Source organism: Lutjanus erythropterus, chromosome 21 (assembly GCF_056507025.1).
Source record: "Lutjanus erythropterus isolate fLutEry1 chromosome 21, fLutEry1.hap2, whole genome shotgun sequence".
Classification (NCBI taxonomy): Eukaryota; Metazoa; Chordata; class Actinopteri; order Lutjaniformes; family Lutjanidae; genus Lutjanus; species Lutjanus erythropterus.
Genome location: NC_139337.1, coordinates 22,272,183 through 22,294,323, shown reverse-complemented (window position 1 = coordinate 22,294,323; position 22,141 = coordinate 22,272,183). Strand labels below are relative to the sequence as shown.

Here is a 22,141-nt window from a genome sequence, read left to right as displayed (position 1 = left end):
CTTACAGATGATGAAGCAACTTGGCTCCAGCATTAACTTTAAGACAATAAGTCAAATTGCTCCCAATCATTTTATTAAATTTGATGAATTCAGTACTAACCATCATACTTTTTACAATGTTATGTTAGCTACTACACTAATGCTAAGTGGAGTGAAACTAAACCAAACTTAAGAAAACTAAACAAATCTCCACCCCAAAAAAACAGGGAAAAAAAATTAATTAATTAAAAAAATAAATAAATAAATAAGTAACTCTGCCAAAGCAGCAAACCACAGGCAGACACAGTTTGTGGTCATTCAGTTGATGCATCTAACCGTGATGTTTCATCTTCTTATCTGAGTGCTTTGAGATGTTACACAACTGTTACTAAGAAATCAGCTGATTATATTTGTTCACGGATAAACTGGAATACAGGCTCATCATTCTCAGCATTTACCAAAAGTTCTGAGCTGATATATCTCCAGTATTTCAAACCTTTTAATCTAGATCAGAATCATCCAGATTTTCTATCCCAGATAAGTCTGATCTTGTAGGTTCTGTCCTGATTTTTGAAAGAATTTTCAGATGAGATCATTCTGATCCAGATATCACAAGATCAGGATTAAACAATCTGGTTTTGCAGTCTCTGGATCGGCCTCCTTCTGTTGGTCAAAGTAACATTTAATTAACACAAGTGAGACACAGTTCACCCTAAAATTAAAAATGCATTTTCTCCCTGGCCTGTAGTGCTGTCTGTCCATCTAGATGATTTTGGTGTGAGTTGCACAGTTTGGGAGAAATCAGCCATAGAGATGTCTGCCTTCTTTCTAATATGACACAACTAAGAAGCACTTGGCTTGTGGTGATCAAATGACCAAATAAATTAAAATTTTAAAACCAGGGTCTCTTCACTCAAAATGATCCACAGACCTTCATGTAGTTGAATCTACCAGAACTACTTTGTTTCTACTAGAAACCATGTCATGATTTTTGGAAAACGTTTTTTTTCAAAAACAAACAAACAAAAAATCTATATGGATAAATACCACTACAGCAGCAAGGAATTCAATGTTACTGACTGTCTCCACTAGGTGGTGCTATAACTATGTTGTGATTGACATGCAGATGTGTGCAGGGTGAGAGACTCTTAACAAACATGTGAAGTTTGGTGCTCACTGCATCATTTAATCCAAAGTTATAGCAATTTTGTGTTTCGTGGCGAGTCGTCAAAACTTGACGTGTACACCTGTATTCCACTAAAATAAAAGCACAAAAATATTAAAAGTATATATTTAAAAGTATTTCATAAAAAGGGTCGAGGGCTTAATTTGACAGCACTGACAATGCTTCAACAGCATGTTTGATGGGTTGATCTCGATGACGTAATTTTTACATATGTCAAAAACATTTCCTGGTATTATCTCCTTAAATAGATGTCTGTTTTGGAGGGATACGAGAATAATATAGAACCTGTGTTCAGCATTGCAAACCATGCATAACATTAATTTAGCACTACTAGAAATCAGTAAATATGCAAAATAAGGCTTTTATGCATAATAACTGTACAAAGTCAAGAATAAAAGAGCAAGAAAACAAAGAACAAGTGCACAAGACCTGATCTATCCTTTTATTTCTAGCCGTGACGTCTCGCGTTTACGTGCTACGTCACTGGCATGCGTAGTCTAAAATGTAAACAGAGGCAGCAGCTTCCTCTGTTTGTGGAGTTAGCTAACAAGATGTGCCAGCGTATAATATTTCACTCCAGTCGTCGCTGCAGAAGTTATTACTGTTCATAATCCGCGCAGATATCAGATGATGTTATAAAGTCTTTTTTGAGGCTTTACAAGAGCGCGTTAAGTTACTGTTATAAAGTTAAGCTTAGCTAGTTTTAGCTAAGTGAGCTAACTCTCAGCCGTGTGCAGTCTGCTTCCTCTGCAGAGGAGCTACTATTTCTGCTACTAGTTTTATATTTTTATGTTAAAACCTTACGGTGCTGACATGGTGCTGTCCCTGGTGAGCCTGTGTGCCCGGGAGGTGGTGAGTGACCACAGCTCGTCCCCGTGCTGGTTGAGGTGGGTGCCCAGGGAGCTGTACAGGGTGCTGCTGGAGGCCGCCTTCAGCCGCTGCAGACCGCTGGCTGTGGGTGAGCTGGTGCAGAGGTGGCCTGAACGCACCCTGAGGGTCGGTGGACGGAGGACACCGGGACAGACCGCTCCTGATCGACTCTGTATCCAGGCTCTGCTGCTGGCAGTGGTCAGGGGACTGTCCGACCAAAGGTAATGACTAGTCTATTATTCAATCTCAGGGCTCTGCAACCTTTACAATCAAAAGAGACATTTTTTGCCAAAAAGGAAAAATGGAGACTCATGGAGCAATAGATAGGATATGATGCACATTTTAGTTGTTTTTTATTTTTATTTTTGGTGTATAGGCTAGATATTTTTTTTAAAATTTAACCATTCACATTCATTCACTTTCACTTAAATTAATTTACACAGTTATTTTTTAAGTACAATTTTTGGGGTTTCTAAAACTCAAAGAAGAAGAAAAGTATAATATCTCAATAAAAGACAAGTAATATGTATGATTTTAAAAACTCAAAAACCTATTGTTTGGGCTGAAAGCAGCATTTTCTGCCATTTCTGCATGAAAAATTACTTTTAATAGTAGTAATAGTTTCATTATTTTTTTTAACACTTCAGTAAGTTGCCAAATTTACTTGCCCAGCATGGTGTCTTACATGCCTGGCAAGCAGGCAGTCTGTATTGTTGAGCCCTGGAACAAAAACAAATAGTAGTGAAAAAAGCACAAGTATGATGCAAACCTCAACAGATGTCACATCATTGTGATTTTAATTTCTTTTTTTCAGTAAAAATGAAAATTGTAATGCATTGATCATTCCATTAATTGGAAATTATATTGTGATATATGTAAAAATAATTGCAATATGATTTAAAATATATATATATATAGTGCAGCCTAAATTCTAAGTCGTGTTTGGAGCCGTTGTCGTCAGTGTTGTTTCTCTGAGTAATTCTTAAGACCTGTTCCTCTGTCCCAGATGTTCCCTGCAGGTGCTGGACCTCTGTGGATTGCAGGGAGATGAAGTAGGGATGGGAGACACGATGGGCGGCTGGTCTCTGACTGTAGCTCTGTGCACCATCGTTGCTCAGGCCAGAGCTGGAGGAGCTCAGAAGGCTCAGAGGAGAGAAGGAGAGCGTGAAAGGAAGCGGTTCTCTGCTCTGGAGAGAGCGAAGGATGTGAAGAGAGAGAGGGGACAGTGGAAGAGGGGGAAGGAACCACTTGGGGATAAGGCGAGCACAGATAATGAGGAGCCTGGGGGAGAAGACAGAGAGAGGAGGGGATCATGTGGGATTATAAGTGAAGAGGAGCTGATTACAGGTGTGAGGAGGAGGATGGAGATGGAAAGGAAAAGAGGAGGGACAGGAGTAACAGATGTAGGAGGCAGCAGACAGGAGACGGAAGATGTAAACAGTGATGTGATGGTGCATGTGAGAGCTGATCTCTTTGTGAACGCTCGCTCGTGGGAGCGTGTCCGCGTGGCTCTGAGCACAGGGGGACTCCTCAAGCTCCAGTGCAGATATCTGCGCATGGAGGAGATCTCAGTGTCCAGTATCAAGACCCTGCTGGACCTGCTGCCTCGTCAGGGTCTCTTGGGCATCGACGTTCGCTACAGCAGCCTCGGGGTGGCCGGCCTGGCTGAGCTGCTGCCTCTGCTCGCCACCTTCCCTGCACTCAACTCTCTCCGCCTGCACTACTGTAACCTGGACTTTCGCAGAGACCACCCTGGCCAGGAGGAGGTCCTCAGGGACTTGTCTCAGGGTCTGGCACAGCTTCAAGAGCTGAGACGCCTCAGTCTCACCGCACTGCGCCTGCCAGGACAGCTCCGTGTGCTGCTCAGGTACAACTTCCATTACATGAGTGCTGTCCTGTGACTTTGTACCTACACTTTGGGCCTAAATAGCACAGTGTTGTATTTCTTTATTATCCTGGGCTCACATCCAGTAATCTTAAATTTTGGATCTTAAAATGACAGGGCTTTAAAAATGGTTGAATTATGAAGTTAGTGTTGCTTTTATGAAGTTACTTTAAGTTCTCACTTTTAAATGTGTTTTTAAGAAGATTTTGGATTGATCAAACTGAAACAACTACAAAAGCACATCTTCTTTTTACGCAATTTGCATATTTCATTAAGAGATGTATTAATATTAATTAACATTAATTTTTGCTAGTGACTTAATGTTTTTATTATTTTAATCTTTAACTTAAAGCAAATCTGCCCAAACTAACTAAAGCTCTGTAATAAATATTTTAATTGAATAATAAATATTAAATGTTCTTTCTTCCCTTCTTTTGTTCCAGCTCACTACCTCAGCCTCTGAAGACACTGGAGCTGCCATATTTGAGCCTGAGCCCGGCCGACCTCTCCTATCTGTCCTGCAGCCATCACGCCTCCACGCTACAGCACCTGGATCTCAGTGAGAACCGTCTGGATGAAAACACGCTGCCTTCAATCTGCCGCCTCCTCTCCCAGGCCTCCAGCAGCCTGCAGCACCTCTCTCTGAACGGCTGTGGCCTGACTGATGGCCTGCTGGGCCGGTTGCTGCCCTCACTGGGAGGCTGCAGGGCCCTGAAGAGCTTGGCTCTGGCCCTGAACCCTCTCTCCATGGCTGGCCTCATGAACCTGTTGAAGATGGCCGTGAGGATCCCCTCCCTCTGTCACTTACTGTACCCCAACCCTCTGGAGGACTACCAGCCGGGCCTGCCTGATACACCCTCCAGCTCCCAGCTCCTAGACTGGCCGCTGGATGACGAAACAATCATCAACACGACCAGCAGTCGGCTCAACAGGGTGCTGATGGACAATGGACGCTCTGACCTTGTTCTGACATGTGATCTGCTCAATTATGTTCAAGACGTGGTGGACTAGAGCAGAGCTGAAGGGACGGACACAGGCACTTTTTTTTAGATAGCCAGAGCGATGTACACACATGCGACAATCAGATTGTAACCCTAATGATGGGGTGGTATTCAAGTATCTGTCTTTTATCTTTTCTTTACCATCATGTGTCTCATGTGAAGGACAAATCATTCATTTATGCTTTATATTAAAGGGACAGTTCATCCCCAAAAAAATAATAGTTACGGTGACTCAAGATAATCAACAGATCCTGTTGTGACCAGTTTCATGTAGGAAATATTTTCTTTCTACTAGAAAAGCAAGTAGTGCTGACACATTCTAAAGTAGTAGTTCACAACAAGGTCTGTGGATTATCTGGAGTAATTGGGTCATGATTTTTGGAAAGAGACACTGATTTTGAATTGGTCAAATGTGTTTTGTTGGTGCTTTGAGCACCACAAGCCGAGTGCCATTTAGTCCTATATATTGGAGAGGAGGTAGACATCTCTATGGCTGATATCTCCAAAACTCTGCAACTCAATGCCAAAAAGATCAAGATGGATAAATAGCACTATAGGCCATACATGTGTATTTTTGATTTTGGGGTGAACAGTCCCTTTAAACACAGACAAGCAGAACAAAGCAGCAAGACAGTCAGTACAATGCAGACCTCCATCGGGGCACAACAATCAAAATGACAGGAGTAGTTACAGCCACAGCTAAAGGTATAATGTACAACATTTTCTTTAAAAACAGTGTATAGACTCACATAAACATAACAGTGATGTCCCTGCAGCCCTATGACAGTATTTTTCATTATTTCTTCTGTGCTTAGGACATATCACTAACCCAAAATGGTGGTCTCTGATGTCCTAGTATCTTCATAATGCGTGTACACACAGATTGGACAAATCCTGTTGATTCTACCCTTCAAAGCTAAATCTTGGTGTCAAAATATAACATAATACAAAAATCCCTTAAAATACGTTCAGCCTTTGTTTATTAATTAACTTCAACATTCAACCAATCAGAAAGTGTTGAGGGTGGGACATTGAGTGAGACCACAGAACGGATGAGAGCAGTCCATCTGAAATAGGGGTCCTCTGGGGCCGAGTCCATCAAAGTGGACGAACCCGACACCTCTTAGTGCTTTATAAAAGATCAACAGATTACCAGCTGTCTGCCCTCGTGCCTTCACAACTGTTACCAGTACTTTATTAATACAAGGCACTCAAATACAGCTGATCAGATATTACATATATCCACACTACACATCAACAACCAAAATTATTTTTTTTTAATCTCGTGTGCTGGCTAAATGTTTGCTTAGTTTTTCCTTAAAAAAATAAATGAATGTAACTGCAAATTATTTGAGTTTATTTGAATACCAGTGAAGTGTTTTGTTTTTCTGCTTTATTTACTATGTAACATTCTTTTTATCATGCTGTTCTAATTGCTATACTTTTATTTCTTGAATGTCTGTTTTAAAATGTTCAGGATTTTGCTTTTTTGTATTAACTCAACGTGGATATCGAATCAAAAACAATCACCACAATCAGGAAGTCGGTGCATCAAATCACCCTTGTACCACATGAATGCATTTTCATACTGTAAGTCAAAGAATAAATCAGTGACAAAGAAAAGTTTTAAGAGTAATTTAATTGTCAAAAATAATGAACATATTTCAAATTGTTTGTTTTACAGCCCACTGAGGCGTCATCTGTAGTAATCTATGTGTGACTCCTGCAGAATGAAGTAGCGGTGAGCTGAGACCTTCACCCAGTCGTCGTCTGAGTGGACGTGAAAGGGGGAAAGAGTGACATGGGTTAACGGAAAAGAGATGAAACTGGGGATGTGTGTGAGGAAGGGGCGGCTCTTCAGGGGGGGCAGAATTAAACCTGTACAACAAGAATACATCTGATGTTAGAGAATATTTTTCTACCGTTGCTACCATTGCTTTGTAAAGTAGAGTTTAGTCTTACATGATGGCCTGGATGTCCTGGCCATGCTGTACGTCTCTCCTAGACGGAGGATTGGCTGAGAACTACTACAAATGTAGACAATTAGATTAGATTAAAAAAAATCTCTTAATGAACTAATTCATGCTGGTGAATAACTTAATTCAAATTGAGGATTTTTTTCCTAGGAATTTATTTTTTTAAGGTGAAGACAAAAATATGACAACAGACATTTGAAGCTTCATTTGAAAACCTCATTAGAAGCTTAAAATGTACATATATATATTAAAAAAAATATTTGGTACAGTCCTACAACCTACCATACTGTACAAGACTTTTACATACCAGTCATACAGGGGCAAAAGCACTGTGTTTTTGCGACCAGCGGGTGCAACATATCTGGCCTTTCTGTACTCCTCTTTTTGGACGGAGCAGAAATAATTCAGCACTTCCACCGTGGTGAAGTTTGGTGGCTTCCACTTCGCTGTGCTCCTGAGGTACAGATACCTGTCATGTTCCTGGTGGCGTTGGAAGAAAGAGGGAAAGCAGTTAATCACTTACAGTGGCGATCCGAAACCAGCCGCGACACCAGCAGCCGTGCCAGTCAACAACACCGTGACAAGCTCTCGTGTGCTCCTATTTAGAGGAGTCAGGGTCACAGTAAAGGACAAATCAGAAGCAGTGCAGAGCTGATTCACAGAAGGAGAACCTCTCAGTTTTCAAACACCTGTTCTGTCCTTTTGTCACACTCAAAAATACTTTAATGGATGGTGATAATGATTGTGAAAGATGTTTTTTTTTCTGGATGTAAATCAAAAACTGAGGGTAAAAAGATTAGATTAGGATTTAGATGAAACTTGTCTTTGTTACTTTGTATTTGGAGGTCCATAGCTCCAGCCAACACTCTGCTCTGTCATGGAGGCTCTTCCAGATGTTAGACGGGTCCTGCAGCTCTGAGTCCCAGCTCTCCAGCTCTGGCCACAACCACTGCTCAGCCTCATTTACCCCTAATGTAGTCAGTATGTGCAGCACTGTTTCTCTAGTTACAGAACAACGAGATGATACATAAAGTTCAAATTTTATTGAGAAGTTTCATAGATTAAATCTGTAATGAATATTTTTAGCCACTCATGGACAGAGAAAACAAGTTGTGATTGTGATCGTTTTTATAGTAAGCTAATATGCTAAGAAAAAATACACAGTAAAAATGATGTGTTGAGAGTTATATCAACATCATATCAACAACATACACCTTTCATTTCAGTTTCACAATGTCACAGACATGAAAAAAATTGAGTGCTGGGCAGTATTTTTTCAGTCAGCTCTCTATTACTTTCTTTCCTGTCTGTTTCTCTCTCCTGTCCCTCCATCTCTCTTGAGAAGAAAAAAAATCACACTGCTTTCTATATACAGCTCTTTTCTTCATGCCAAAACTCTTCTGCAAAACCAGCGCACAGCAACCCCGCAACAGAAGCTCTGCCTGTGTGGACACCACAGACATGTGAGCTGCAGAAGTTCAGCAAGGTAGCAGTCACACATAGGCCCAAGCAGGCTCTGTGGTCCAAGCATAAGTACAGTGAGAGCAAACCAAAACAGTAAAGTTGTGGGCCGGACAGCTAAACAAGTGGCTGAAACTTGCTATAAAGCTAAAGCTAGCTGCAGATTATCATTACAAGCACTTTATAATTTCAGACATTGTTATTATAAAATATGCCTAAATATAAAGGTGAAGATGCTTTTATTGTCATTAACTGTTATTTTAACATTGACTCACCGCAGACTCAGTTTTTTAAAAGCCAGAAGAGTGAGCAGCCTCTTCACAAGCTCATAGCCGGCAGATTTTAGACACATCAACAGATTCAACATCTCAACTAGCACAGTCTGCTCCACAGGTGACTGAAAAACACACAGGAAAAACAATTAGGCACTTCTACATCTTAAAATTCCCAGTGACAATCTTGATCCTGCACATACTGTACCATGTAAGGTCTCACAAACTTGGGCACCAGGTCAATGAGGCCTTGGTAAAGCCTGTCTGTGTTCTGTAAGAGTCTCTGAGTGTGCAGCGCCTGCAGCGCAGCCAGGATCTTCATCGTGAATGCAGAGGTGCAGGTGTTCAGACAGCCCAACAGCTGCAGGGAAAAGTCGTCTGGAGACAGGAAGCTCGGGATACACTGCACACAAACACTCAATCATGAAAATCACAACCTGAACCAACTTTACAGTACTACTGATTATGATAAAATTGCCTGGTGAACAGCAGATACAAATGTTTGGCATTGGCAACCTTTTTATCAGGATACAGGTCTTTAAACCAGCCTGCATCTGCAAACTGTCTGAGGAACATCGGTAACTCAGGGGAGGGTTCGCGCTGTGGGATTGGTGTTGGGGTCCTCGTCCTTGGACGGCGAGGAGGTGGAGTGGGAGTTTTGGGTACCTCTGTTGGAGAAATGACCTCCGGAGGCTACAAGAGCAAGTAGAGATAAACACATGTTGTCACACAGATGGACACACGAATGAGAATTGCTGTTTTATGCGAAATCTTGTGTGAAATTAAGACAATTAAGGGTCTAACCTCTTCTTCTTTCTCCACTATGACAGGTTTCTTGGGTGTGACAATAGGCCTTGGCTTGATTTTCATCAGGGTCTTTGGGTCAGAGTTTGTTGTTGTTGTTCTCTTCTGCAGTTAAAGAAACAGAATGACACTTTGCTTCCAGACATTCTTACTGTACACTCATCTGCAAAAAAAGTCCAGAAGGTTTTGCTTATCATGCTAACAGTTTTTACCTTCTTTTCTTTCACATTCACAGGAATGTTTAACTTAGGTTCAGGGCGGACATCCTCTTTTAAGCTAGGAGGGTTACAGGGCTCGTCATCATATGGTTCAGGATAAAATATAAGTTTATCTGGGTCAAAAGTGTCCTCCAAATCAATCTGAAATGACAGTATTATACTATTAATAGTAACAGATACAGTTCTTTCTGCATAATGAACATGTGCAGCTGCTGCTCCTCAGATATATAAACTGTGAGATTCAGTCAGTCTCTGGTTAGGACTAGACTTATCCTTGTGTTTATTTCCTTTGTACACTGTACACTCACTCATACATGCAAAACACTCCTGATGTTACTGATTTACATACTTTAAACTGCTTTGTTGAACTTATGTTCTGATTAAAGAAATCTTTTAGTTAAAAGTCCTTTGTTTTTGCCCTACTCTTTACTAAAGGGGGAGGTTGTCTGGGATGCACTGCACTGAAAGGAAGCAGGTAAAATAATAAAATGAAAGGGAAAGATGAAGAAGGAACCTTAATATTGGGGGGCAACCTATATATCATCTTCATGTAGCAATCAAAAGCCTCTTTCCTGGTTTTCTTTGTACTGGGAGGTTTCGGTTTTTGGCATTTTACTGTGCCTTCTAGGAGTGCAGCCAGGTCCTTGTTTGAGGTCACCACACTCTCATACTCCTTAAAATAAGACAGACGGAAAAGATCAATCTATTTTGTACAGCAAAATAGAAAACAGGACCTATTCCTATGCAAAAAAAAAAAAAAAAGGATCATGTCGACATGGTTTTACCTTGTCCTGCTTGAATGAAGTCTGCTTTCCAAGTGTCCTCCCATTTGATGTCCCATTCCCTTGAGACAGCAGCCTCAGGGTGGGACTGGGGAGGACCACTGTCGTTGTTCTCGTCTCCTCGCCTGGAGCCACCATCTCTACCCTTTTCTACACAGGACTCATCCACTGACCTCTGGCACTGTTTCAAACAAACCCTTTTTTTTGATGACATTTACTTGTGCAGGGCACTGTAGAAAAACACAAACAAAACAAATCTTTATATGATGCTCAAATTATGTTTTATCAAATTCTCAAATTATCAAGTTATACTTTAAAAACTCTACTTAACAGAATTTAACAGGTTACAGTGGCTGCCATACGGCCACATTTTGACTGAGACTGTGATTGCAATATGCAATATTATTTATGGAAATGATCGGTCAATGATTAATTGATTATTAATCAAATATTAAATTAATCGACAGCTATTTTGGTAATTGGGTCGTTTTTTTTTAAGTAAAAATGTCCAAACTCTCTGTTTTTAGCTTTAGCTAAAATGAGAATATTCTGTGGTTTATATACTCCTCTCTAACAATAAAACTGAATATCTTTGAGTTGTGAACAAAACAAGACATCATCTTGGCTTTTGGGATAAACTGTCTGAGATAAAATAATTAAAAACTGAAAAAAAAACATGGTTTCAAAGTCATCATCATAAGACAAACAAACCATAAACAAAAACAACTCACCTTTCAGCTTCTCATTGAGCTTAAGACTATTTTAACGCTCCATCATCTGCTTTTTAGGTCTTCAGAGATTTATAAAGTTAACGTTAGGTATTAGCCTAAAAGGTGGGTAAAACAAGTTTAGCTCTGTGTTTACCCTCCATCAATTAGTATTAATGATGCAGCAGTATGTCTGTAATCTATTCAATGTTACGTTAATTCAGCTAAAACAAAGAACAAAGCTAACTTAGCTAACTGCTAAAAGTTTGTTCTCTCAGGTCCCAGCGTCGAGATCAGACTGTGTTGCTAGGCAACGGGTTGCTCGGCTACATCCATGGCTGCAGGCCGCACAGGTTTGACTGCAAGCAGTAAAATGATTTCTCTCAAAATGTTTGTCACCTTTTCCAAATGAAATAAATACCAAGTCAAACACAGGGCACATCCTAACACTGAGGACACATGACTTAAAGTATGTATGGGGTGTTAAGGAGACTGGGAGTTGAGATTATTTAGGTATTTATACTTTCAGGCCAATAAATAAATGGAGTCATTGATTCACCATCAGAATTGTATAAAATGTGAAGAAACCAGTTAAAACAACGTGTCTCCTAATGAAATAAATAATATCAGTTCTGAAAAAAAGCTATTGCAAATTTTATATGTTTAAAATTAAAAGTTTTTTCTTAGCTGCAAGAAAAATTGACATTTCGGATTTCATTTTTGGATTCCTAAAATCTTGGTTATGAAATGTCCAGGGGATCGGGGAAGTAACAATGACATGAGCCTGAGGAACAAAGACAGATGAAAAAACTGAGTATATGCCTACACCAGATCGTTATTAATAAATTAAATCTAAAAACAAACAACCCCCCCCCCCCCCCCCCCCCCCCGGTCTTTTTGTGTTTACTTCCAGTTCCCTGATCAATTTGTGGGGTGAGGGAGGTGCTTAAAAAAGACAGACTAAAGATATACTCAGTTTATTGTACAAAATTAAACTTGTTAATACCATACAAATATTTTACATTAGTAAAACAGTAGAAATATTTACACCAACAAACATTTACACACGTTTCTTATAACATATTTATGGAAGATATTAAATGTGTAGAGGATCTTTGGTATTCAGTGAAATTCTCAGAACTATGTTAATGTAAAATTGTCTAAACACATGAAAAATACACATCGAACTGAAATATGACATATGATATACGATGTGACTGTGACAAAAACATTTATAAATTGATCTTTATGCTTTCCAGAGTGTAAAAATGCAGGAAATCCCTTCAATCAGTCCAAAAGCAGCAGCGGTTCAGAAGGCTTCAGTCATCAAACTCTCCAATTTTTCCTCTTCTGCAGCCATGAGCGCAGTAAAATCTCTCGTGAAGTACTGCATTTCTATAGTTCCTGACTCGTGTGCCAGTGCTACTCCTGAATATGTGTTTTGTTGTCCTGAGTCTCCAAACACAGCCATGGCTGTCACCCTGAGAAGAGCGGACAACACGCACACCACATGTCAATACATCCGATCTAAAATTATTCAGAATAACCTGTTGATGGAATTTGTTACCTGTCAGAATTAATCCTTTCAGTGACCACAGGCTCTGTGTCACTCTTCAGCAGGTCCCATATGTGGAGGTTGGAGGCTGCATCCAGCACGCAGAACACTGTTGGTCTGGTTTGGGTCCACTGCAGTGAGACGACCGGTTCACCAGCTGTACTGTTCTTCCACTCTGCTACAGGCTGTTCCTGGCTGACTGAGTGCAGCCTGATGCTGCCGTCCCCACAACCAACCTGGAAAAAAAAATCATTATATAGCTTTTAATGCATTTCTTGCTGTGACCTGTGGGCCATTCTGCAGACTTCAGTCGGCGTGGCAGTTTAGTTTGTGTATGTAGCATGTGTGTGGCTAACAGGATGCTATCACAGCATTGCCTATTTCATGCTTATATTTCAGTCTGTGGTATTTGTTTAAAAATTATTGCAATACAACATCTGTAATCTATCATCTGGTCTATAAATTCAAATAAAAATATTTAGCTAATCACACTCACGGCATGTGCACAGAATAAAACCCTTGCGAGCCACTGTTCCTGTACTTTAACGTTTCTAAAGAGGCAACTAAAATATGATTTTCTGATTGGAGATAAAAAACAAACAACAAATGTAATTATAAAGTAAAAAAAGAAGACTCTCACCAAGAACAAGTGTTGCATGAAGGGAGAGAAGTGGATTGAGCTGACGTCAACAGGTCGGACTCCAGCCTCCTGAGACCTGTAAAATTTTGGTGGAGCCCTCAAACCATGACTTGTTCCATGATTGACCAGACCCTGGACAGAAATTATTTAAATACACAGTCACGAAATGGCACAACACGACTGTTATTGGGGTGGAAATCATTTCTGAAACTTGCGGTTCTTGTGGCAGACAGTATCACGCTCACCATATTGGTGCCGATGAAGAAATGATTAGAGTCTGTAGGCAGGAACTTTAACTGAAGCGTCTGAAAAGGTACCGCTTTCACTGCATCTCGTGGGGATGCCCTGAGAGGGAGAAAGACGCCAAACCAGAGGTGAACGGTTACAACATTCCCAGCCAAAAACAAACCTGTCCAACAGAGGAACACGACACTGCATCGCATTCACACTGCACATATATGACCATCAAACGCTGAGGTGACACAAACAACAGCCCGCAGCTCATAACAAACAAGATCGTATGACCACGACGGAGCAGCTGTGTTCCACTGGGCAAAGACATTGTGGGGTATTTTGAGCCCAGTGGCTGGCAGTGACGGATGATCATCAAGCTATTTATCAATCTCACCTCTCAGCGGTGACGAGGGAGGAGCTGTGAAGTAACTTTACTTTGCCCCCGGGCCTGAGCCCTGCAACAGAGAGAACAAGAGAGAGGCTGAAGCTGGTACCACATGAAAGCCGAGAACGTTCGTGCTCTTAAACGTGACGACCTTACCGAGATCCGTCGGAGAGCCTGCCTCGTTGGCTTTCGGGAGTTCCACCACTACCTAAAGGACACAGAGAGGAAGTCATGAAAGTCAGTCGTGGTAGAACTTGGCTGTTTGTGTAGAGCAGAGGTTTTCAAAGGTTCGTCCTGAGCCTTACTACTGTCAAAAGACACACAATATTAATGGATTTTGTCACTCCTATTATTATTTTTATTTGTCTTAACTATACTGATGGAAATTCATGCAAAAAGTTTTGAACTACAGTTCCCATTAACAGGCAGGATATAAATGGTTAGTATAATGGTGCGATGGATTCAGAGTTAGCTGTGGCCTTCAACTGCTTCAAGTTTCTCTGTGGAGTTTTCTTCTAAATAAACTATTAAATAAAAGTTACATTCACTTTTTCTCCCCAAGGAAACTGAAGGGACTTAAAAATGTCAAGATTCTCAGGTATGTTGTGAAGTTTAAAGGAGTATCTTTTTTTTCTAGGATTTCTAAGCAGATTTATGGTCTTTTAAAGATATACAAGACTTTTGAAAATGAATACTTGACACAGTTTTCAAAATCATCCACAAAGAAATCCCTTTATGCAAAGAGATCCTTATTCTTGTTTAACCTTTGTCAAATACAAAGTACCTTATTTCTTGATATTTAAAGGGTGTTTATTGTCCATCTGTGAACCTTCAGATTAATTACTTTTGTTTTTGCATTGCAGTTGAAAAGGTTTACATACACAATCAAACAAAAAAAGCCATATCTTTCATAAAATATGACATTAATTTCTTACATTTTTGGAATCAAGACCAAATAATCTAACATGAAAGTCATTAAATGAGACTGTACATTTTTCTTTTCTTTTTTCCCCCTCACTTATTTATTTTCCTCTCTCTCAGTTGATACAGTAATTTCTTTTCATTATTAATATTATCATTTTGTAATTTTGTAAAGTTTATTTTGTCTGTGCGTTTAGATTTGACTGATGACTCTGAGAAAGTGTGTGACTTCTGAGAACCATAATGGCCTCCGTGAGCGGCGTGTTAAAGCCACTGCCGCAACAACCCCTGTTGACCCTGTTGATGAGCAACTAAATCATTGAGCCAAACTACAACAACTAACTTCCCGTTGCTTTTAGAACATCAGCACACACCTGTCACTTTCGCCTTAAGCTGTATTTCTGCCTCACAATTCTGCGTCCTCATTGCCCCCTCGGGGAAAGCACGCCTCAGTGTTTAAAAACCTCTGCTGTAAAGAATGTACTACATATGTACGGCTACGTGACACAACCTACCCAGAAATTTAAAACCCCGCTTTCGTCCAGAGACGCCAGCTGGAATGACAAACCTGATGATTCTGGATGATGAAACAGAATGACAATTAATTATAAAACCATCTGTGAAAGGCAAAAATTTAAACCATATAAGATAACCCTAAACTTTATAACCACAATTCATACATAAAATGAAAATGCTTAACATAAAAACAGAAAATCATAACATTTATGATTAGGAAATAAAAAAAAAACCAAGGAAAATAAAACTGAATTTGAATATAGCACATTTAAAAATGATTACACATGATTTTCATCGCTGGGTTTACCGTTCCTACACCATTCCATACCTTCCTCAGATGCCAGCAGGGGGACCTCTGACCTCAGACCCCCAGCCACAGCAGAGGGGACGACCTCCACGGACGTCACGGATGAGAAATGGCCCGAGCCCGCCATCACTGCATCTGTGTTGACAAGGTGACAAAAGAGAGGAGATTAGCACGCACCGAGTCAACGCCACTGTTACGTAAGAAGACGGCCTCTGAACTTTAAGTGACACGAAGGGCGGCAGCGGCACTGAATCACCATAAACAGTATATAAAGATGTTTGCCGTTTAGTGGCTGCTGACATTCATTTCCTTGAAACTGCACAAGCAAAGAGAAAAACACCCAACTACAAAGATGACCGAGTGAAAGATCAAGAGGCTTTATCTCAAAATAAAGGCAGACAAAAAACGCTCTGTACACATGTTTGGTGTAAGGCTGCGGAAATTAGCATCATCAATGACATGATATAATTTCCGGGAAACAATTGTATGTGCAAATCTAGAAAAGGCTTAAAAAGTCAAGCAAATTGTGAGAATTAATTCTGATGTCAACCAGCGTCTGTAACATACCAGTGGAGAAGGTGGGCTGTCGGAGAGTCCACTCATCCTCTCCGATCTTCAGGCGGTAATGGTTACTGGCGTGCTCCCTCAGGTCCCACAGCACCACAGAGCCCACTGACGTACCTGCGAACACCAGTATGGCCTTTCCAGGGCTGAAGCAACAACACTGCACCTGCAGCAGAGCATTAGGGTTACCGTCAGTATTTAACAGAGCAGTTTTCTGAAGTTTAGTTTTTGCTATAAGCGAAAAAGGAACTTGGAAACCTCAGATTCGTAGACGAGGACTTTTTGAGGTCTGGAGGGCTCCCAGATGTTCCAGATGCAGATGATGGTACAGCTGTCAAGACGCACAGCGCTGGGTTTCGTTGTCGGGTTGTGGACTGACATCATGGTGTGTCTCTGGACCTGAGAGAAGTGAACCAGGCTGACGCTGCGACCTGAAAGTGATGCAATCCAGGGAAAGATGGTTTATATTATATTTATTTCTATTTTGAACGATTGTTATGGTCCACGAGGTACAAAAAAAAACTGATAAAATACTGTGTGCACCATAAAGAAAAGGCAACTTGGTGTTGAGCTGTAAACTTCCGTCGCTGAAGGACAGCGTGTCTGTTTGAGACCTCAGCTTCCTCAAGGATTTTCTCTCAGCTTGATCCTCCTCCAACAGGACCACCATGACCTTGATTCAGAAACAAAAGACAACAGGCGTTAGATGTAGTCTCAAAAACCTTCATGTAGGAAGTCAAAGTTGTTCCAAAACTGTACCTGTGAGGCTGAGCGCAGAAACGCTGTCAGACGCTGTGAATCAAAGTTCATTTCACTCATGGTTTTGTCTCGTGCTTCATGGGACAGATTCGGATCTGCCAAAACAAAAACACTGTTACTGAACTTCTACATATTAACACCGAGTTCATCTGAGTGCAATTCTGTTTCTTACCACCACAGGCTCCACTGTGCTCTGGAGGATGCTGTGTCCACTTCTCACACAACTCTGTCTCCTCTGTCTGGATGTCTCTGTCTGCATTGTCCTCATTACACTGAACGTAAGCCTGACGAGGACGAAGTTTTCACACGTTATTTAGACACGGACGACATTTCCCTTTTGTCTTCCATAATTTGGTCACAGCGCACTGTGCAAACTATAAGAGACAACAGAAACAAAGACTCACCTGTTTTGTGTTTGCAGTTCCAAAGTTTCTAATATACATGTCATATTCATTAACAGGTGGTAGATCCAAGAGCGAGAACGTCATCGAGAAGTCCAGATCAATTAAGCGAAGAAGCTCTGTGCTGCGTTTCCTGTAGTCGGAAAAAATACACATTGAAGGTACATAAAAGGTGAGCCACCATGAGTCACTTTCAGGGATTGATGATAATAATAATAATTATTATTATTATTATTTTTAGTTGGCTAAAATATGTTTTACTGCTGACCCTGTCCACAGCAGCACAGATTATCTTTCTACAGTGGTACTCGTCTCTGGTTCTCCAAACTGGGAGCGTACCGACCACCATCTAATACAATATCTAATACATACTATGGAAGTACCTCCTACACTCCTACTTGAAATAATCTGAACTATCCCTTTAAAATCATCCATTTAGCATGAATATGCTTTTTGTAAGTTAACTTACTTCTGTTTTGTGGCAACTTTCTTGCTGACTTCACGCTGCTTTGCGGCTACAAAGTCGATAAACTTCCCACGCTGGGAGCCTCGCCTCTGGTTCCTTTCAGATCCTGTTAACAGAGCAGCACAGATGCATTAGATTACACATAAGTCATCTAAAATTCTGTTCAGAATCTTCTGACGTTGACTGACTTTCTTCAGATCAGAAGAGATGTGAAGAAAGACGTCTGGGTACACTGTGACACTAAAACCAAGTGCTTTAGATCAAAGATATGTTTTGGACGGACAAGACGGAAGAATTGACTGTACCTCTGGTCCACTTAGGCTCATCTTCCTCCTCTCTGCTCGTAATCTGTCTGGACTGAGCTGTTCCCACTCTCTCGTTCTCTTCATCCATCGCTCTCTGAATGGCTTCAATTTCCTTTCTCCTTTGGGCTGAAAGTCCCTCCTTCTCCTCATCCACCTCTGGGCGCTGTGGCTCTGCCTCGTCCTCCTCTTCATTTGCACTCTCATCCATCTCCTCAAAATCCTCCTCATAATCCTTTGAACAGAGAAATACCATCACTTATTACATAAAATATGTTTAACACAAAATAGGAAAAGAAATAACCATGAGCACAAACTTTGCATCTTATAAGTAATAAAAACAGATGCACTCTGCTTCTGAATACTCACCATTTTCTTAGCATGTAAATCGATTACAGCATGCAAAAGTAACACAAAAATAAATATACAAATGTTAAAAAACAAACATGGGAAGAAAACCAAAATAAAAGCATGTGGACTATTTCATAACCAGAAGGCTGTATTATTACCTCAAAGTCATCCTCATATTCCTGATCAGCCAAATCTTCATCATTGGCAACCTGCAGATGTGATGTGAGAATAAAATATCTCAAATGCATTAGTAAGTGTGCAGAAACAGTGTGGGGTGACGCAGCACTACAGTGAAACTGAAGCTAAAAGTACTGTAGCAGTGAGAAAAAGAGGGTATAACATGCAGTAAGCAAGACAGACAGTAGATGGCTCACAATAAGAATTCACCTGTGATCAGTTCAAGCTTATTTTATTTAGTTTCAGCTCTTAACTTCATATAAGCAGCATGAGCTTAAATATGGTTTGCTTTCATGCAAGTAAAGGAAAAGTAGCTGTGAGATCAAACTTACCTGTAGTGCTATTTATCCATCTATTATTTGTTGGTGTGAGTTTCAGAGTTTTGGAGATATCACTTGTAGAAGTGGCTGCCTTCTCTTGGATATAATGGAACTAGATGGCACTTGGCCAAAAAAGTACATTTTCTACCAAACTACTACCACCAACTGTATCATTGTGCAAAAGAAAGTGTGCATCTAGTCAAGGAAGAGAGTCCCATTTTTTAACTTCTTGTTTAATTTCACACAGTTTCTTCTCCCAGTCTTTTCATTTCTTGTTTAACTTCAAAGTCCACATTTCATGTGTCAGCCTCTGCACTGATCCAAACTCCTTCACTTTTATCGATCTAGACGGATAAGTAGCACTACAGGTAAGAGGACAAATCTGTAGTTTTGTTTTTGGGGTGAACTTTGCCTTAAATGTTCAGCCTGTTAGCAAAAGAAATAAGATGTCCACCAGAAATGCACAGCGGCGAAAGAAAGCAAACATCTTACAGGCTCCTCTGATTCTTTCACATTAGCTGCCTCAGAAACCTTTGCTACATCCTGGATCACAAAAATGACACATAGGGGAAACATTCAGTCTATTAGGAAACCACAAACAGAGAACAAAAGGATCTACATGAAACTTGCGTGCATACACACCTCAGTTTTAGTCTCATGCCTGTGACTTCTGTCGGAAGCAGATTTCTTGGAGCTGGTCCTGTCTCTGTGATGATTTCTCTCCAGGTCCTCCTCCTCCTCCTGCTCTCTGTGCCTTCTCTCTTTGTGTTTGTCACGTTCTCCTCGCTCTCTGTCACCACGGTGATGCCTGACCCCTTCACCTGAGCCCTTCAAGTCTCGATGCCCCCCGGACTCGCTTTCATGCTTCCGTTTTTCGTCCTGGAGAACAGCAAAATCTACATGAGTAAAACCATGTGACCGCAGGATTCTGACACAACTACATTAACTCACACAGGTTACTACTATTTTTTTTCCAAGAGATCCCTGCTGCTATTTATATATTAAATGGCAGTTAGTTTTAAACTGTTGTCTTCAGTCTGGTTATTTGCACAATTGGTCGGTGTCTACTTGTAATTTGACCCGGATATTATAGAGTCTTCTTCTGAAGCACTCTGTCATCTATGTCCTGTTGTTTACTGGCTGTCAACCACCAGTGAGTATTTTTATTGTGTGTTTTTGTATGATCCTGGCTGCAAGTCGATTTCCGGGTGTGGGACAATAAATGCTTTCAATACTTTCAATTTTGCACATTAAAACAGAAGCAGGAACCTGGACAACATGTTCATTTTAACTGTGTTCATTCTCCCAAGCAACAGAAGAGTTAAACTTCTCCATCTTTGAAGGTCAGACTTAAAATGGAGGTTAATGTTTTGGTGACATTGACCCCCAGGTACTTAAAGCCAAAGGAACTCAATTTAAAAGGGATAATCAATATTAGATGCTTACATGATATCCTCTTTCTTTGTGTCTCCTCTCTCTGTCCTCCTTATGTCTTCTATGTTCTTCTTTGTGCTCTGAAATCAGTAAGACATGAGCGTTGACCCCATGACGAGATAGTAATCCTGTGAATGTGGGCAAATTAGGTGTACACACACACTGCTGTGGCCCTTACCCCTTTCCTCCTTCAGTTCTGAATGCTTTCTGTCTCCATGTCTCTCTCGTCTTTCTCTGTCATCCCTCTTGTCTTCATATTCGCCTTTGTGTCGCTCTCTCTCTCGATGCCGGTCTCTCCTCTCTCTTTCGTGCCTTTCTAACTGCTCTCTTTCACCTCCTCCGCTCTCCTCATGTCTCCTTCTCTCCCTCTCAGCCCTGTGCTCTCTGTCTCGCTCCTCTCTCCTTCTTTCCTTGTCTCTCTCTTCCCTCCTTTTCTCCCTGTCCTCCTCATGGCGTCTCTCTCTGTCCCTTTCCCTCTCTTTCTCCTTGTCTCTGTGTCTTTCCTTGTCCCTCTCCCTTTCATGCTTGTCCTCTCCATCTCTCCTCCTGTCTTTGTCCTCTCTGTAATCGTTGTAGCTCTTTCCATCTACCAGCTTGTCTCTTTCCCTTCTCTTCTCCCTCTCCCTCTCGTCTCTTCTGTCCCTTTCCTTATCGCCTCTCCTGTCCCGTGAGCCCTCTTTTCGTCGATCAGCATATCTGTCTTTCTCGTCTCCATCTCTTCTCTCTCTTGTGCTCTCCCTTTCCCTTTGCTTGTCTCTGTCTCGCCTGGACTCCTTCTCTGGGTCTCTGTGGCGTCTCTCAATGGATTCCCCACCACGGTGCTTTCTCTCCCCACCATGTCCTTCTTCCTAAAAAAAATAGAAATTAAAACCTTTTATATTATTTGGATGCAATTCTGTCTGTGGATATAAATACAGCTTGTATCACCGCCACCTGCAACACCTCCTACACCCTCAAAAACTCACCCTGATGTGTCTTCTCAGGTCAGCTGGTCTCCATGTGTCTTCCTTGGTTATTTTCTAAATAAATAGATTCTTTGTGTTAACTGAATAGCCATATCGATGCTGATTCAAAGACACCATATACATTTTTAATGACATTTAACCAAAATCTATGACAATCAGCGAGATAACGTTCATTTCCCCAAGATAACTATGACTTAAAACCCACAGGGTTTCAACGTTTGATACTACCACGGCAGACATGACATTATCTCCTAAAAATATATGCCCCAGCTTTAGTCCAGATATAGTAAAGTCAAGGATAAAGAAGTTACCTTGCCGCTTTGCATGTTCTCATCTGTGTTTGTATTTCTGGAGCCCCTCAATCGCCGAAAATTAGCTCATATTTTTGTAGTGACTCCGCCATGATGGGCAAATCTTTACTGCGCATGCGCAGTTAGTTGAAACCAAGGAGATCGCGTCACTTCAGCTTGACAACAGGCTTATTAATCAGCAGCAGAGCAATTCCTGGAATCAACAGCCAGTTGCTACAGCAACGGTCAACGACTTTCTTGCTAAGTGTGTGTGTGTGTGTGTGTGTCTGTGTCTGTGTGTGTATGTTTAACAAAATTTAACACATCTAACAAAATTAGTAATAAGACAATTTGCAGGGCATTTTAAAGCTATAAATAAAACTCGACTGTTGATCGATTTATCTGTGCTCGTC

General features: G+C 40.9%; 3 protein-coding genes across 4 annotated transcripts; 1 reads left to right on the top strand and 2 right to left on the bottom strand.

The window, feature by feature from the left end:
- The first annotated feature begins 1,630 nt into the window (after positions 1-1,630).
- Positions 1,631-5,702, top strand: LOC146307648 (leucine-rich repeat-containing protein 14). Its single transcript, XM_084710356.1, has 3 exons — positions 1,631-2,256; positions 3,042-3,902; positions 4,364-5,702. Exons 1-3 carry the CDS (start codon positions 1,955-1,957, stop codon positions 4,929-4,931), a joined length of 1,731 nt encoding a protein of 576 aa, XP_084566482.1. The 5' UTR covers positions 1,631-1,954; the 3' UTR covers positions 4,932-5,702.
- A 264-nt stretch (positions 5,703-5,966) lies between these two features.
- On the bottom strand, positions 5,967-10,493 carry wdr97 (WD repeat domain 97). Its single transcript, XM_084710400.1, has 12 exons — positions 10,463-10,493; positions 10,367-10,392; positions 10,167-10,325; positions 9,647-9,793; positions 9,435-9,539; positions 9,147-9,323; positions 8,839-9,033; positions 8,634-8,755; positions 7,730-7,898; positions 7,205-7,377; positions 6,884-6,948; positions 5,967-6,799 (listed from the first exon to the last, which is right to left on the bottom strand). The coding sequence occupies exons 1-12, from the start codon at positions 10,491-10,493 to the stop codon at positions 6,618-6,620; spliced, it is 1,551 nt and encodes a 516-aa protein (XP_084566526.1). The 3' UTR covers positions 5,967-6,617.
- A 1,609-nt stretch (positions 10,494-12,102) lies between these two features.
- Positions 12,103-21,866, bottom strand: dync2i1 (dynein 2 intermediate chain 1). Of its 2 annotated transcripts, XM_084747611.1 has the most exons (23): positions 21,750-21,866; positions 21,439-21,492; positions 20,652-21,321; positions 20,486-20,553; positions 19,682-19,918; positions 19,532-19,582; positions 18,701-18,751; positions 18,195-18,426; positions 17,893-17,995; positions 17,427-17,556; positions 17,195-17,306; positions 17,023-17,117; positions 16,807-16,936; positions 16,522-16,694; positions 16,267-16,429; positions 15,721-15,834; positions 15,392-15,453; positions 14,112-14,163; positions 13,965-14,025; positions 13,582-13,681; positions 13,337-13,468; positions 12,709-12,932; positions 12,103-12,622 (listed from the first exon to the last, which is right to left on the bottom strand). In XM_084747611.1, the coding sequence occupies exons 1-23, from the start codon at positions 21,762-21,764 to the stop codon at positions 12,451-12,453; spliced, it is 3,201 nt and encodes a 1,066-aa protein (XP_084603737.1). In that variant the 5' UTR covers positions 21,765-21,866; the 3' UTR covers positions 12,103-12,450. The 2 variants fall into 2 exon arrangements, with proteins under 2 accessions (XP_084603737.1, XP_084603736.1); XM_084747610.1 differs by lacking the exon at positions 19,532-19,582.
- Positions 21,867-22,141: the final 275 nt, after the last annotated feature.

Coding starts and splice junctions, on each gene's coding strand:
- LOC146307648 (XM_084710356.1), top strand. CDS start 1,955: ATGTTAAAACCTTACGGTGCTGACATGGTGCTGTCCCTGGTGAGCCTG. Junction 2,257..3,041: donor AGGGGACTGTCCGACCAAAG/GTAATGACTAGT, acceptor CCTCTGTCCCAG/ATGTTCCCTGCAGGTGCTGG. Junction 3,903..4,363: donor CAGCTCCGTGTGCTGCTCAG/GTACAACTTCCA, acceptor CTTTTGTTCCAG/CTCACTACCTCAGCCTCTGA.
- wdr97 (XM_084710400.1), bottom strand. CDS start 10,493: ATGGGACATCAAATGGGAGGACACTTGGAAA. Junction 6,949..7,204: donor CTTTTGCCCCTGTATGACTG/GTATGTAAAAGT, acceptor CTACATTTGTAG/TAGTTCTCAGCCAATCCTCC. Junction 6,800..6,883: donor CAGGACATCCAGGCCATCAT/GTAAGACTAAAC, acceptor CTTGTTGTACAG/GTTTAATTCTGCCCCCCCTG.
- dync2i1 (XM_084747611.1), bottom strand. Junction 18,752..19,531: donor TGAAAGAATCAGAGGAGCCT/GTAAGATGTTTG, acceptor TCACATCTGCAG/GTTGCCAATGATGAAGATTT. Junction 12,623..12,708: donor GAAAGGATTAATTCTGACAG/GTAACAAATTCC, acceptor CGCTCTTCTCAG/GGTGACAGCCATGGCTGTGT.